The following is a 14,356-nucleotide window of genomic DNA, read 5'->3' on the forward strand; positions in this document are numbered from 1 at the left end:
GAAGATCATGGCATCCAGTCCCATCACTTCATGGGAAATAGATGGGGAAACAGTGGAAACAGTGTCAGACTTTATTTTTGGGGGCTCCAAAATCACTGTAGATGGTGAATGCAGCCATGAAATTAAAAGATGCTTACTCCTTGAAGGAAAGTTATGACCAACCTAGATAGCATATTCAAAAGCAGAGACATTACTTTGCCAACAAAGGCTCGTCTAGTCCAGGCTATGGTTTTTCCTGTGGTCATGTATGGATGTGAGAGTTGGATTGTGAAGAAGGCTGAGCCCTGAAGAATTGATGCTTTTGAACTGTGGTGTTGGAGAAGACTCTTGAGAGTCCCCTGGACTGCAAGGAGATCCAACCAGTCCATCTGAAGGAGATCAGCCCTGGGATTTCTTTGGAAGGAATGATGCTAAAGCTGAAACTCCAGTACTTTGGCCACCTCATGCGAAGTGTTGACTCATTGGAAAAGACTCTGATGCTGGGAGGGATTAGGGGCAGGAGGAGAAGGGGACGACAGAGGATGAGATGGCTGGATGGCATCACTGACTCAATGGACGTGAGTCTGAGTGAACTCCGGGAGTTGGTGATGGACAGGGAGGCCTGGTGTGTTGCGATTCATGGCGTTGCAAAGAGTTGGACACGACTGAGTGGCTGAACTGAATTGAATATAAAGGACAATTTCAGAAAAAAGAGGTAATAAGATAAAATGGAAATAAAAAGGAATATGAGATATTTGCTTTTAGGACATTAAAAAAAATGCATATATATTTGCTTCCTTAAAAATAAAGTGTTCTAACAGCATTTCATCCTTCACTACCCAAGTCCTTGACTCACTTTCCTTTTGCTGCTTTTTCTTCCTTCTTTCTCTTCTTTCTCTCTTATTCACCCCCCCTTTCCCTTCTACCTTTTTATTTCCCATTTTCTGTTTACTAGGAATTACTGCTAAAGCCCTAAGATGCTGTAAACCAGCCCAGCAACATCACTGAATCTTAGGAGAGCCAGTCAAGAGATTGGCCCTCATACCAGGTTGTTTGGAGGCAACTGAATAAGCAGAGCAACCCTAATCAAGTCACATTGCTTCAGTCTCAGTAGAGACTCAGTCTGTTTGGATGATTTTATAATTTGGGGACCTATTAGGGCATGTGTGTAAGGCCAAATAATTAATGACAAGGATAGTTATTTTAAAAGTAAGACAGAATCGTATCTCACTTCTCAGATAAATGTGTTTATGAATCCAGCTTTCTTAGCTACTTGGTTTCTATGTGATCAGTTGGACAATCGTCCAGACTCCCTAGGTGGGGGACAATTGACACTTAACTAAGCTAGACTTGTTAAACCCAGAGTGATAGAACGTATGGAATTTTTGCAAGATGATGCAGGAAATGAGGTTGCAGTGGAGTGTGGGTGAAGATAGCCACTGGAGGAGGATAGAGCCAGTTCACCTTTGTGTCTGCTATGGTTTCAACCTTTGTGTCGCCCAGAAACTTCATATGTTGAAATCCTGACTCCCATGGTGATGGTATTTCATAGGTGGAGCCTTTGGGAGGTGATGAAGCTATGGAGGTGATGAAGGATGGAACCTCCTGGATGAGATGACTGCTTTTATATATAATAGACACATGGAGTTTCTCTAGCCCTTTCCCTGATGTGAGGATATAGTAAGAAGTGTGAGACGGAAAGAGGGCCTTATCTGATCACACTGCGAAAATCCATTTCTACTGTTTATAATTCTATGATATTTTGTTACAGCAGCCCAGAAGGATTAAGACAGCATTCTAACAATTTTTAGGCAGTTCAGTAAACCTCATGCTATTTAGGTTGCCATGTGAAAAGCACTTATATTGTCTGTTGTAACACTGTGACAATATAAGAATCAGCTGACAGTTTGTGGCTTGCTTTCATAAAGAATTCTCAGAATTCAGTCTTCTTGGTAGCATGACCAGCACAATGAGTAATTATCTAATTCTTTGATTCTTATAACTTGACCCAGAATAATTTTGTGTGATTCTCTAGTAAGCTCTTTAATGGTCTTTGTCATGTCAGTTCCTGCTATTTGTGACCAATTTTAATAGGAAAATTCTTTCTCTCAGAAGTAGGGATGGATTTTATTTTGATTTTCTATTAAGTGATGATAAAGACATTGACAAATTTCCTTCTTAGATTTTGACATCTCTACAGAATCTGTGTTTATTTTGTTTCAGATGAGACCCATTACACCCAAACATGCATTAAATAGCTATAAAGCTCAAAGAAGCTTTTGACGGGATGGATCATCACTAACCATCTCAGGATTGGTTGGGTTAATTGTGGGCTTAGCATGGGGTGAATCGGCACTTAAGCAAATTGATGTAGGTGCTAATTTTACTTGAATCCCTGTGTAGGCAGTGGAACATTCTATATAAGGCAGTTTGGCGCACATCCTCATCGTCCGCTGTCAGGGAGGACTTTTCTGACCACACTGGATAGATCTTGTTCTTCTTCTCTCTAGGATGAACCTAAGCACCCAAAAGATAATGAATTTTATGAGTTTTATTAGTATTTGCTCTTCTTTCTTCCTTCTTATTATCAAATTAAGATTGGGGAAGACTTACGAAACTCCCTAGACATGAATTTGGAGCCAGTGTATGGAAAATCTATTAGCAACCTAAAATCAAGAAGCAGAACTCAAGTATGAGTTTGGTTTTGACTTTCTCTTCCCTTCCTTTCCACTCTCATCCTTTACTTTGAAGAGGACAAAGAAAGAATATGAGCAGACATTCAGTAGCAGATCACCTGGGCTGCTTTTAAGAAAACATTACTCTTATAAATTCTATGCTCCAGTTCTATTACCCATGAAAGTATTTCAACCACATGTGCCCAGCAAGAGGCTAGCTTTTGGTGGAATTGTGTGCAATGCAGGGAACGCTGCACCTGTCAAAAATTGTAGTTGAATTCTAATTCACTTACAATAGAATCTAGCATTATGAATGATTAGGTTCTCGCTTTATATAACAGCAATTAGAATATAGAAGGCCTGAATCTTGTCCTTACAAAGTGAGATGTTTCAAAACTCATTCCTCAATTCAGAGGTCATCTTCTTTCCTTCATAAGGAAATCAAAGAAGGCTTCAGGAGATGGCTCACCCTTTTTTGTATCTCTTCCACACCTTTTAGAAGTACTTTGGCCTTGTCCCCAATCTCTTTAGCTCTTGCCAAGATATCAGGTGAGGCTCCTTCCGAGCGCAGCAGCTCTGTGACTGCCTGATGCAGAGGTTCATCCCACGAGTGGAGCAAACTGATAACCAACCTAAACAGGACTTCGTCCTAAACAATCACAGGAAACAATCTCATTAAAATAAACAAAATTCAGTGGGCTTGGTAACATGTGATTTTTGCTCAGGGAGGCTGAGCATATAAAAAAACCGTTTATTATTCCTCTGTGTATGCAAAAAAATTTAAAGATGTTAAGGATATAAAATTATAAAATGTATATTATTAGTTTATACTTTGTTGAAATTCTTTAAAAAAAAACTGTCACTTAAATCATCCTTTTGATGAGTTCTAATTTAGAACATGAAATATTTTCTTTTCCCCTCTGAAATTAGACCATCTGCTCAGTGAATTTTTTTATATTTGAATGCTTCGCTTGTCCAGGGAGAGAAATCTAAATATTTTGTTGGAACTCAATATGGGCCTAGAGTACCTGACCCAGGAAACATGGATCCTACCCATTCCCACATCATTTTCACCTGATGATTCATTTGTATTAATGAATCAAATCATTCTTTAATGTATTCATTTTCTGATTGGTAGTTTTATGATATTTGAACAAAGAGATAATGAAGAAGACATGAAATTCTTAAACACATTTTCCTCAGTCCATACCAACACCAGTCCTATTTGCTATCAGAGCAGTATTTCTATTGACATGTGTAGGGGCAGAAAATGGCACAGTGTTGTCTTTAGTAACAGCATCAGTGGGATTCACAATGGAAGGTCCCCTCCACTCAGTCCACTACTACCAGGATTGGGCATGAAACTCCCAGGGGCTGAATATCTCTAATTAAAAGTCTTGATTTCTTGATGGGCATGAAATACTTTAGTGGTACAGGAAATGACAGAGAAGAAGTGAATAGACATTGCAATAGAAATATAATGGGAGACTAAGGAGCTGTAATGAAATACAGAGAGCAGCATAGTTTTCAAGGGGGTTTTGTAGCTTAAAGATGAAGAGTGAGAGCTCTGAGTTGGATGAAAGCTAGACTCACTGCTTATTACCTGTGTGATGGGTGCGAATCCCTTAACTTTTCTGAGCCTTGGTTTCTTCATCTCAGGAAGTGTAATAACAGTTACTGTGCTACAGGATTGTTTGTGAGGATTAAGCATAGTAATGAACACAGAGCACTTTATAAATTGTATGGCAGTGTAATAGCCCTCAGTAAATTTTAAATTTATTTTAAATTCATTAAAAACATCCTCCTTCTCCTTGACCTTCTTCCTTCATTTTATCATTTCCATTATTAAGATACCAAGCTGATGGAAAGAATGTTGATATTATTAACAAAGTTTTAGTAAGAGAACAGATTGTATTTAAGAGGAGATGCATGTGAAAATATTTTAAATAATGATAGGATTGTGGTTAATATGGGAATCAGAAAGGAGCAATTATAATGAAAAACAGTTGAGGCTGGGATAAATGATTGAGGCTTGATTTGTAGACTGTGTTTTCATCAGAACAGAGACAATTATTGCAACCATGAGAAGCAAAACATGATATTTTATAGGACATTTGGGGAGGAGACTCATAATTAAGAATAAAAGTGACAGAAGAGTCATTGAGAATGATAATGAAGTAGGTTTCAGAGAAGCAGAAGAATCAGGAGAGCCTTGAAAGTCAGAAGCAATGTCTCAAATGGTGCAGTGTAGCAGTGACTCCTGTGTAGGCATCACTGGTTACAGGGAATAATCAAAACTGTGGTTGTGTTTCTTATATTTCCATGAATTCTGCCAACCTTATATATTTTACAAATAGAATTTTCGTCCAACCCATGCTTTCATACAGTATAATAGCTGCAATCCTGGGCCTAATGCATTGGTTAAACTAAGGTTATCTGCATGGGAACTTATAGATCTGTTTTTTTTTTTTTTTGTTGTTGTTACTATAGATCTTTAGTCATCACTTGATTCTATTCATATGTTATCAACTGCATAATGTAATTTTCTCTTTGATTGCTTAGTATTCCTCCACATTTCTCTGCATGTGCAGTTACCATTACTCTAATAATCTAAAGCCTAGTAACACGAGTGCACTGTCTCAGTTGCTCGAGTGAAAAACCCAGATAAAATCCTCACCTCTGTATTTGCAGCTGCTTCTTTGTTATCACGGGTAGTGATGGATTTGGTGTGGCAGCTGTTGATGACCTTGGAAGTGAAGTTTTTGCCCTTGCCAAACTGTGTATTCTGGGAGTGATCAAGCACATTCAATTCCTTAGGGTTATTTTGGCATTCAATAAATGAATTCATTACCAGAATATTAACACAGCTGATAGATGTATAATTTTTTTAATGAGGGTTACATAACAATTAAACATCATTCTTTTTCCTATTTTTTCCCATTATCACTATAAACAATTGTTTTTCACCTAATTTTTCTAAACTTGAAACTCTTCCCTTCTTTGCTCTTCCCAGGTTTAATTTCATCCTTTCCAGTTAATAGTAGGACAGCAAATGCTAAAATTACCACAAATAGCAACATGAGCACAATTTTTTATCAGTGTCTGCTCTACAGTGGGCTACTTGAGCAATCTAAAAGACAACTTCCAAAGTACTTTCATCAGAAAGAGAAAAATTGATTCCAATTCTAAACCAATCCTTCCATTGTACTTCTAAACCTATTCATTGCCAATCTTAGAACAATGTTTGAAGTGAAAGTCGCTCAGTTGTGCCCAACTCTTTGCAACCCCATGGAGTTGTCCATGGAATAATCCAGTCCAGAATACTGGAGTGGGTAGCCTTTCCATTCTCCAGGGGATCTTCCCAACCCAGGGATCAAACCCAGGTCTCCTGCATTGCAGGCAAATTCTTTACCAGTTGAGCCACAAGGAAAGCCAAAGAACACTGGAGTGGGTAGCCTATCACTTCTCCAGGGGATATTCCCTACCCAAGAATCGAACCAGGGTCTCCCACATTGCAGGTGGATTCTTTACCATCTGAGCTATCAGGGAAGACAAAACAATGTTTAGTAGCATTTAAAAAACTATCATCATTTTGTTTTCCTGACATGGATTCAGTATGTACTGTGGTTGGAAAAGGGCCTTTATGAAGATTAATTAAGTTTAAATGAGCTCATAGGGTGGGACACTGATCAAGTAGGATTAGTGTCTTTATGAGGAGAAACACCAGAGAGATTTCTCTTCTGTCTCTGTGTCTCTGCCTCTGTCTCTCTTCTCCACTCCCTCAACCTGTGAGGACACAGGAAGAAGCCAACCTGGGAAGAGAGAGTTCTTACCAGAACCGGACCTTGCTGGCACCCTGATCTAGGACTTCTAGTCCCCAGAACTGTGAGGAAATAGGTTTCTGTTGTTTAATCCACTGAGTCAGTGGTATTATTTAATGGGACTCCAAAATTCCCTGGTGGCTCAGATGGTAAAGAGTCTGCCTGCAATGCAGGAGACATGGGTTCAATCCCTGGGTTGGGAAGATCCCCTGGAGAAGAGCATGATAAGCCACTCCAGTATTCTTGCCTGGAATGCCACAATCCATGGGGTCGCAAAGAGTAGGACATGACTGAGCGACTAACACACACCTTCAAGATGACGAACACAGGTGCTTTAGATTTATTTGAAAATTTTAAAATTAAAATGACTGAAAGAAAATTGAAGCAGATATTTCACTCTTTAAGAATCTTTGAGATTTCATGAAATTGATCCTTTCTTCGATTTACACATCTTAGGAAGTGTGTTATTTGAAGTCTGGCTGATGCAGCCTTTTTGTTTAAAGGATAATATACCCCACTCACTTTCACCAAGATTTCTTATGGAAATAAGCAAGAAGTACAGTACTTACAAATTCATTGAAGATTTCCCTGGCAAGCCTATAGTTGTTGTTAGCCACCAATGTTGCTCTCTCAAACAGGCTTTGAAGGGGAATCCGGCAGTTGCCAGGTTGGTTTTTACAGTATGGTGCATAATCCTCCACACCCTGGCACAAGAGTAGATTTGACACCACCAGCAGCAGGAGCAGGCAGAACCCTGCATAAATAAAAACATGAGCCACTCTGAGATAATGTGTTAGTCTGAGGTTAGCAAAAGCCATCCTGTCCAGGGAAGCCTCATCTCTCCCTGTTGCCCTGAGCAGAATTTGATCCAATGAGCCAACTTATTGGAAAAGACCCTGATGCTAGGGAAGATTGAGGGCAGGAAGAGATTGGGGCAACAAAGAATGAGATGGTTGGATGGCATTACCAACATAACGGACAAGAGTTTGAGCAAACTCCAGGAGATAGTGAAGGACAGGGAAGCCTGGCATACTGCAGTCCATGGGGTTACAGAGAGTTGGACATGACTTAGGGACTGAAAAAGAAGAACATTAGAATTTTTAAGGTTTTTTCCTCTCTTAGTTGTATATTGCCATGGTATCTAAGAATAAAATTGTTATTTAAAATTAAGTGATGAAAGTAAAAGAAGTGACTCTCAAAAAGCAGAATTAAGTTGAGAATTGTGGGACTGTATCTCTGAACATCTAAGCTTATTGGGACAAGCAAGGAGAATAATAGTTCATATAACATAGGCATATTTGTGTATATATATTTCTGTGTGTATATGCATGTGTTATGCATAAAGAGAAATATGCACTTAATTCCTACATGGAACTTTGTGCTTTTTAAAAATTAAACTATATAGGAGGCAGTAAGTATAGCTGTGGTTGTTCCAATAGTCATGTATGGATGTGAGAAATGGACCATAAAGAAAGCTGAGCACTGAAGAATTGATGCTTTTGAACTGTGGTGTTGGAGAAGACTTTTGAGAGTCTCTCAGACTGCAAGGAGATCAAACCCGTCAATCCTAAAGGAAATCAGTCCTGAATATTCATTGGAAGGACTGTTGCTGAAGCTGAAGCTCCAATACTGTGGCCACCTGATGCAAAGAACTGACTCATTGGAAAAGACCCTGATGCTGGACAAGATTGAAGGCAGGTAGAGAAGGGGACAACAGAGGATGAGATGGTTGGATGGTCTCACTGAATCAGTGGAGATGAGTTTGAGCAAACTTCAGGAGTTGGTGATGGACAGGGAAGCCTGGCATGCTGCAGTTTATGCGGTTGCAAAGAGTTGGACACAACTGAGAGATTGAACTGAAGGATAGCAGAATATCATAAATCCGAATGTAATTGATCATTTATTGGAAGACAGCTAACTATATGGATTTTTTTCTATTAAAGTATACTTTGGTGATCATATAACAGATCTAAATATCCAATATATGGCTGAAGAGGATCTCAGTGTGTTATCCACACTGTAAACTGAAGGAATCAATTATCAATGGATAACTATGCATTAACTTTGTAGTTTAATGAGCAAAATAAACTGATAAACACTTTTGTCCTTTTCTCAGTGTTCAGTTCAGTTCAGTTGCTCAGTCATGTCTGACTCTTTGTGACCCCATGAACTGCAGCATGCCAGGCCTCCCTGTCCATCACCAACTCCCAGGGGTGCACCCAAACTCATGTCCATTGAGTCGGTGATGACAGAGTCTCATCCTCTGTCGTCCCTTTCTCCTGCCTTCAATCTCTCCCAGCATCAGGGTCTTTTCAAGTGAATCAGCATCGGGTGGCCCAAGTATTGGAGTTTCAGCTTCAACATCAGTCCTTCCAATGAACACCCAGGACGGATCTCCTTTAGGATGGACTGGTTGGATCTCCTTGCAGTCCAAGGGACTCTCAAGAATCTTCTCGGACATCACAGTTCAAAAGCATCAATTCTTTGGTGCTCAGGTTTCTTGATAGTCCAACTCTCACATCCATACATGATCACTGGAAAAACCATAACCTTGACTAGGCGGACCTTTTTGACAAAGTAATGTCTCTGCTTTTTAATATGCTGTCTAGGTTGGGTCATAACTTTCCTTCCAAGGAGTAAACGTCTTTTAATTTCATGGCTGCAGTCACTATCTGTAGTGATATTGGAGCCTCCCAAAATAGTCATCCACTGTTTCCCAGTAAGCTATACTCTCTGCCTATAACAATCTTAGGTGCTATTGTGCCCAAGCATTGAAACTGGGGCTCTTCCCAGAAATTCATAGATATGAGCCCTGCTCCAGAGTTTGTGTTCTTGATGCTGGAATCTTCTGTTCTCTGGTCCACTAAGTCCCAGGCTTTCTCTCCTGAGCATCATCTGGTTCTCCTGTTTACACAAGTGTTTGTATTTTGGTTTTCCTATCAATTCTCTTGTTCTTTTGATCAGGCTACCCAACCTCTTGATGGTTTATTTTTCAGACCCTTTTCTTCTTTGTTTTTCCTGATTCTTGTTAATGTATTTGCTTTCATATATTCCTGAATTTCAGTATCTACAGATGTCCTACCCTATCCTCTTGCTATCTAAATATTGGCTTTTAGCAACACCATATTTTTCTGAACTTCATTTTCCTTTTGGTCCAGTTTCTGGTATTCAAATTAATCTGGATTTTTACATCTGGCTGTTCTTGGTGCCTCAAGCAACTTTGAGAAGTTAGCTTTCTCTCTATGCAATACTGCCTCTTATTTTGATACCATTGCTGACTTTCTATAATTTCACTTCCTGCCTCATATTTTGTCTTTGTCCTTTTATAGCTGCTGTAACTTCAGTACTATGTGTCTTTGCATTGGTATTAATATTTATAGTAAATTGTTAACTTGATGTAGCATATAATTAAAAGGAATACAATCAAAATAGTAATAATAAATCCCCCCAAATTAATATCCATAAATGCTCCCATTTTTAAAAGATATTCTATCCAAATATTATTGAGACACCCTAACTCATGTTTCATTACTAACTGGTTCAATTTTGAGACAGAATATAGAGAACAATGGAGTGGTAAACACTGACAATTAATTACCTTGCTCTTTATTTGTCTCATTCAGTTCAGTTCAGTTCAGTCACTCAGTCATGTCTGACTTTTTGTGACACCACGAATTGCAGCACGCCAGGCCTCCCTGTCCATCACCAACTCCTGGAGTTCACCCAAACTGATGTCCATTGAGTTGGTGATGCCATCCAGCCATCTCATCCTCTGTCGTCCCCTTCTCCTCCTGCCCCCAATCCCTCCCAGCCTCAAAGTCTTTTCCAATGAGTCAACTCTTCACATGAGGTGGCCAAAGTACTGGAGTTTCAGCTTTAGCATCAGTCCTTCAAAGAACACCCAGGACTGATCTCCTTTAGAATGGACTTGTTGGATCTCCTTGCAGTCCAAGGGACTCTCAAGAGTCTTCACCAACACCACAGTTCAAAAGCATCGATTCTTTGGCGCTCAGCTTTCTTCACAGTCCAACTCTCACATGCATACTTGACCACAGGAGAAACCATAGCCTTGACTAGAGGGACCTTTGTTGGCAAAGTAATGTCTCTGCTTTTCAATATGCTATATAGGTTGGTCATAACTTTCCTTCCAAGGAGTAAGCATCTTTTAATTTCATGGCTGCAATCACCATCTGCAGTGATTTTGGAGCCACCAAAAATAAAGTCTGACACTGTTTCCACTGTTTCCCCATCCATTTCCCATGAAGTGATGGGACCAGATGCCATGATCTTCGTTTTCTGAATGTTGAGCTTTAAGCCAACTTTTTCCCTCTCCTCTTTCACTTTCATCAAGAGGCTTTTTAGTTCCTCTTCAGTTTTGCCATAAGGGTGGTGTCGTCTGCATATCTGAGGTTATTGATATTTGTCCTGGCAATCCTGATTCCAGCTTGTGCTTCTAATTAGTAACTGTGTAAATGTTAGTTTTTGTACAGTAGCACAAAAGCTAGCACATATTAGAGCTATTCCTAGCACATATTAGAGCTCCCTGTGGGGTGATTGCTTTTGATGAAGTATGTGAACTGAGACCTATAATCGCCAAAAAGATGAGTGGACATGAAAGGAAGCAATGCAAGGAAGACATAGGCTTTTGTTGTTCTGGTAGGAAAAGCTTGCTGTGTCTCTCATCTACAGTCTAATCTCCAGATTTAACAAAACCCTTATTCTTCCTTTGATTTTTTAAAAATTTGGGTTTACATGTGGTGGATTCATTTTGATATTTGGCAAAACTAATACGGTTATGTAAAGTTTAAAAATAAAATAAAATTAAAAAATTGGGTTTATTTATGTTTTCTGCTCTTCGGTTGTATGAATCTCATATATTTTTGGATATTAAGACCTTATCAAATATGTGATTTGCAAATATTTCCTTTCATTCTATAGGTTGCCATTTGATTTGTTGATGGGTTCCTTTTCTGTGCAGAAGCCTCTGAGTTTGATGTGGTCCCACTTGTTTATTTTTTCAGTTGCTGCCTTTGGTTTTTGTGTGAAACAAAAAAAAATATTTCAAAGACATATGTCAAGGAGATTCTCTCAATGTTTTCTTCTAGGAGTTTCATGGTTTAAGGTCTTATGTTAAACTTTTAAATCAGTTTTTGGTACAGTTTAATTTTTTTGCATACAACTATCCTGTTTTCCCATTACCATTTATTGAGACCATCGTTTCCCATTGGATATTCTTGGTTCCTTTGTCATACATTAATTGACAATACATGGGTGAGTGCTTCTTTCTGGATTCTCTGTTCTGGCTTGTTGACCTGTGTATATGTTATGATGCAAATGTCATTTTTTAAATTAATTTATATATTTATAGTTTTCTTTATTTCTCTTTCAGATAGTTTGCTATTGGTGTATGGATAGGCAACTGAGTTTTGCATATTGGAATACAGTAAACAAAATATATGCTACAGCTTTATGGAATAGACATTTTTCCCCCAAATAAGACATACAGATGGCCAAGAGGTATATGACTAGGTGCTCAACATCAATAATTACCAGGAAAATGCAAATCAAAAGCACAAGCGATATTACCCCATACTTGTTAGAGTGGCCATTAGCAAAAAGGTAAGAAATATTAATAACATGTGTTGATGAGGGTATGGAGAGCAGTAGGTCTTGTGCACTGTTGCTGGGAGTGTGAATTGGTGCAACTCCCATGGAAAGCAACTGTGCAGATTCCTCAAGAAATTTAAAAGAGTAATGTTATATGATCCATTAATCCTACTTCTGGCTTACTTCAAAGCTCAAAGCTTACCTCAAAGACCCAGGTTCGATTCCTGGGTTGGTAAGGTCCCCTGGAGAAGGAAGTGGCAACCCACTCCAGTATTCTTGCCTGGAGAATCCCATGGACAGAGAAGCCTGGCAGGCTACAGTCCATGATGTCACAAGAGTTGGACACAACTTAATGACTAAAATGAAACCACAATCCTACTTCTGGATATATATTCAAAGGAAGTGAAATCATTATCTTAAAGAGATATTTGTACTCCCATGTTCACTGAAGCATTATTCACAGTAGCCAAGATAGAGGAACAATCTCAATACTGTCAACAGGTGAACAGATTAAAATAAAATGATATGGTATATATGTGTGTGTGCATGAATATTATTTAGCCATTTAAAAAAGGGAGAAATTATACCGTTTGTGGCAAATGGATAAAACTGGAGAGCCTGATGCTAAGTGAAATAAGTCAGAGAAAGAGAAATACCATATGATCTCAATTATCTGGAATCTAAAAAGAATTGGAACTCAGAAACAGAACAGGAAAGTGATTGCCAAGAGCTGGAGGGTGCAGAAAATAAGGAGAGATTTCTAAAAGGTTACACATTCTCATTTAATGAGGTCTGAAGCTCTAATGTAGAGCGTGGTGACTATAAGGGATAAGATTGTGCTGTATAATTGAAATTGCCTAAGACAATGGAGCTTATATGTTCTTTACAAAAAAAATAAACAGTAAACCTGTGAGGTGATGAGTTTGTTACTGAACTCAATAGAAAAGGAAAATATTTTCTAAGACATACATACATTGGGGTCAACAAGATGGTGGAGGAGTAAGTGGACATGGAGTACATCTCTCTCCATGGATGCATCTAGAATTCATGTACAGGGTTTTCCTGGAAGCTCAGTGGTAAAGAATCAGCCTGCCAATGTAGAAGGCATGAGTTCAATTCTTGATCTGGGAGGATCTCCCATGTCACAGAGCAACTAGTTCCATGCACCACAACTATTGAGCCTGTGCTTTAGAGCCTAGGAACTGTAAGTACTGAGCCCCATATCACAACTACTGAAGCCTGTGTACCTAGAGCCTGTACTCTGTAACAAGAAAAGCCACCACAATGAGAAGCCCTGTATGCTGCACCTAGAGACTGTCCCCCACTCTCTGTACCTAGAGAAAAGTCTAGGAAAACGTCAGCTGCATTAATTTGTGTTGCAGGATGGGGGAGTCGACAGATACTGGGGAAATAAGAAATGAACACATTTTCAATAGGTTTCCATATTTTTCTACATTTGCTTCTTCTTGTCCCCCTTCTCTACAAGGATGGTGTGAAAAAAAGAAATTAATGCACATTTTAGTACCTCTAGGGATATATCAGGAGTTCCTGACCACTGGAAACGAAATCATAGATTCATGCAAAACTCAATAGGCTGAAGGATAGAAGGAGGAGGGAAAGCAAGCAGAATCAATTTGCACCAGGGGGTCAGGGAGCTGAAGCAGGGGAGAGATCCCAGCATTCGGGGCAATTGGTTGGGCAGAAGGGAGGCATTTGAGGCTTTTGGAGAGTGAAGTAGCTGATCTGTGACAGTCCAGATGGAGTGGAACCACACAGATAATCTATGCCATAGGCTTATATACCTCGAACAAGGTCGCAAAGCCACTGATGACCACGGTGGCTGGATGCTGGAGCCATGAGGATTGGAGAGAAATCCCAGGATGAGGACTGCTGCTGATGGGAGATGGCCCAACAGGACAGAATGGAGGAAATCTGTGCTGGGGAATGCCTAAGGAGGAAAACCTGGTAACCATAGAAATAGGGTGCTACTGACTAGGCACACCCTGGGGGTGGAGTTTTCACTGCTTCTCTCTTACCTTATTCTCTCTTATCAATGCTGGTGCCTGCATAAGAGCAATAGGGAAAGATCACAGCGATGGTGGCCTTCAAGTGACCAGTGCACTGTGCAATAGAAAATTTCAGTATCTGTACACACCCTATGCGGGCGTGCTAAGTTGTTTCAGGTGTATTCAACTCTTTGAGACCCTATGGACTGTAGAAACCAGGCTCCTCTGTTCAGGAGGATTTGCCAGGCAAGAATACTGGAATGGGTTG

The 14,356-nt window shown here is 39.5% G+C and overlaps 1 protein-coding gene across 1 annotated transcript; it reads right to left on the reverse strand.

The window, feature by feature from the left end:
- Positions 1-2,157: 2,157 nt before the first annotated feature.
- LOC102412560 (chorionic somatomammotropin hormone 1-like) lies at positions 2,158-14,070 on the reverse strand. Its single transcript, XM_025266243.3, is given in 6 exon segments — positions 2,158-2,496; positions 3,124-3,303; positions 5,332-5,439; positions 7,045-7,229; positions 13,885-13,983; positions 13,986-14,070. Coding segments are annotated over 6 exon segments (825 nt in total). The 5' UTR covers positions 14,056-14,070; the 3' UTR covers positions 2,158-2,313.
- Positions 14,071-14,356: the final 286 nt, after the last annotated feature.

Source organism: Bubalus bubalis, chromosome 2, assembly GCF_019923935.1.
Source record: "Bubalus bubalis isolate 160015118507 breed Murrah chromosome 2, NDDB_SH_1, whole genome shotgun sequence".
NCBI classification, from domain to species: domain Eukaryota; kingdom Metazoa; phylum Chordata; class Mammalia; order Artiodactyla; family Bovidae; genus Bubalus; species Bubalus bubalis.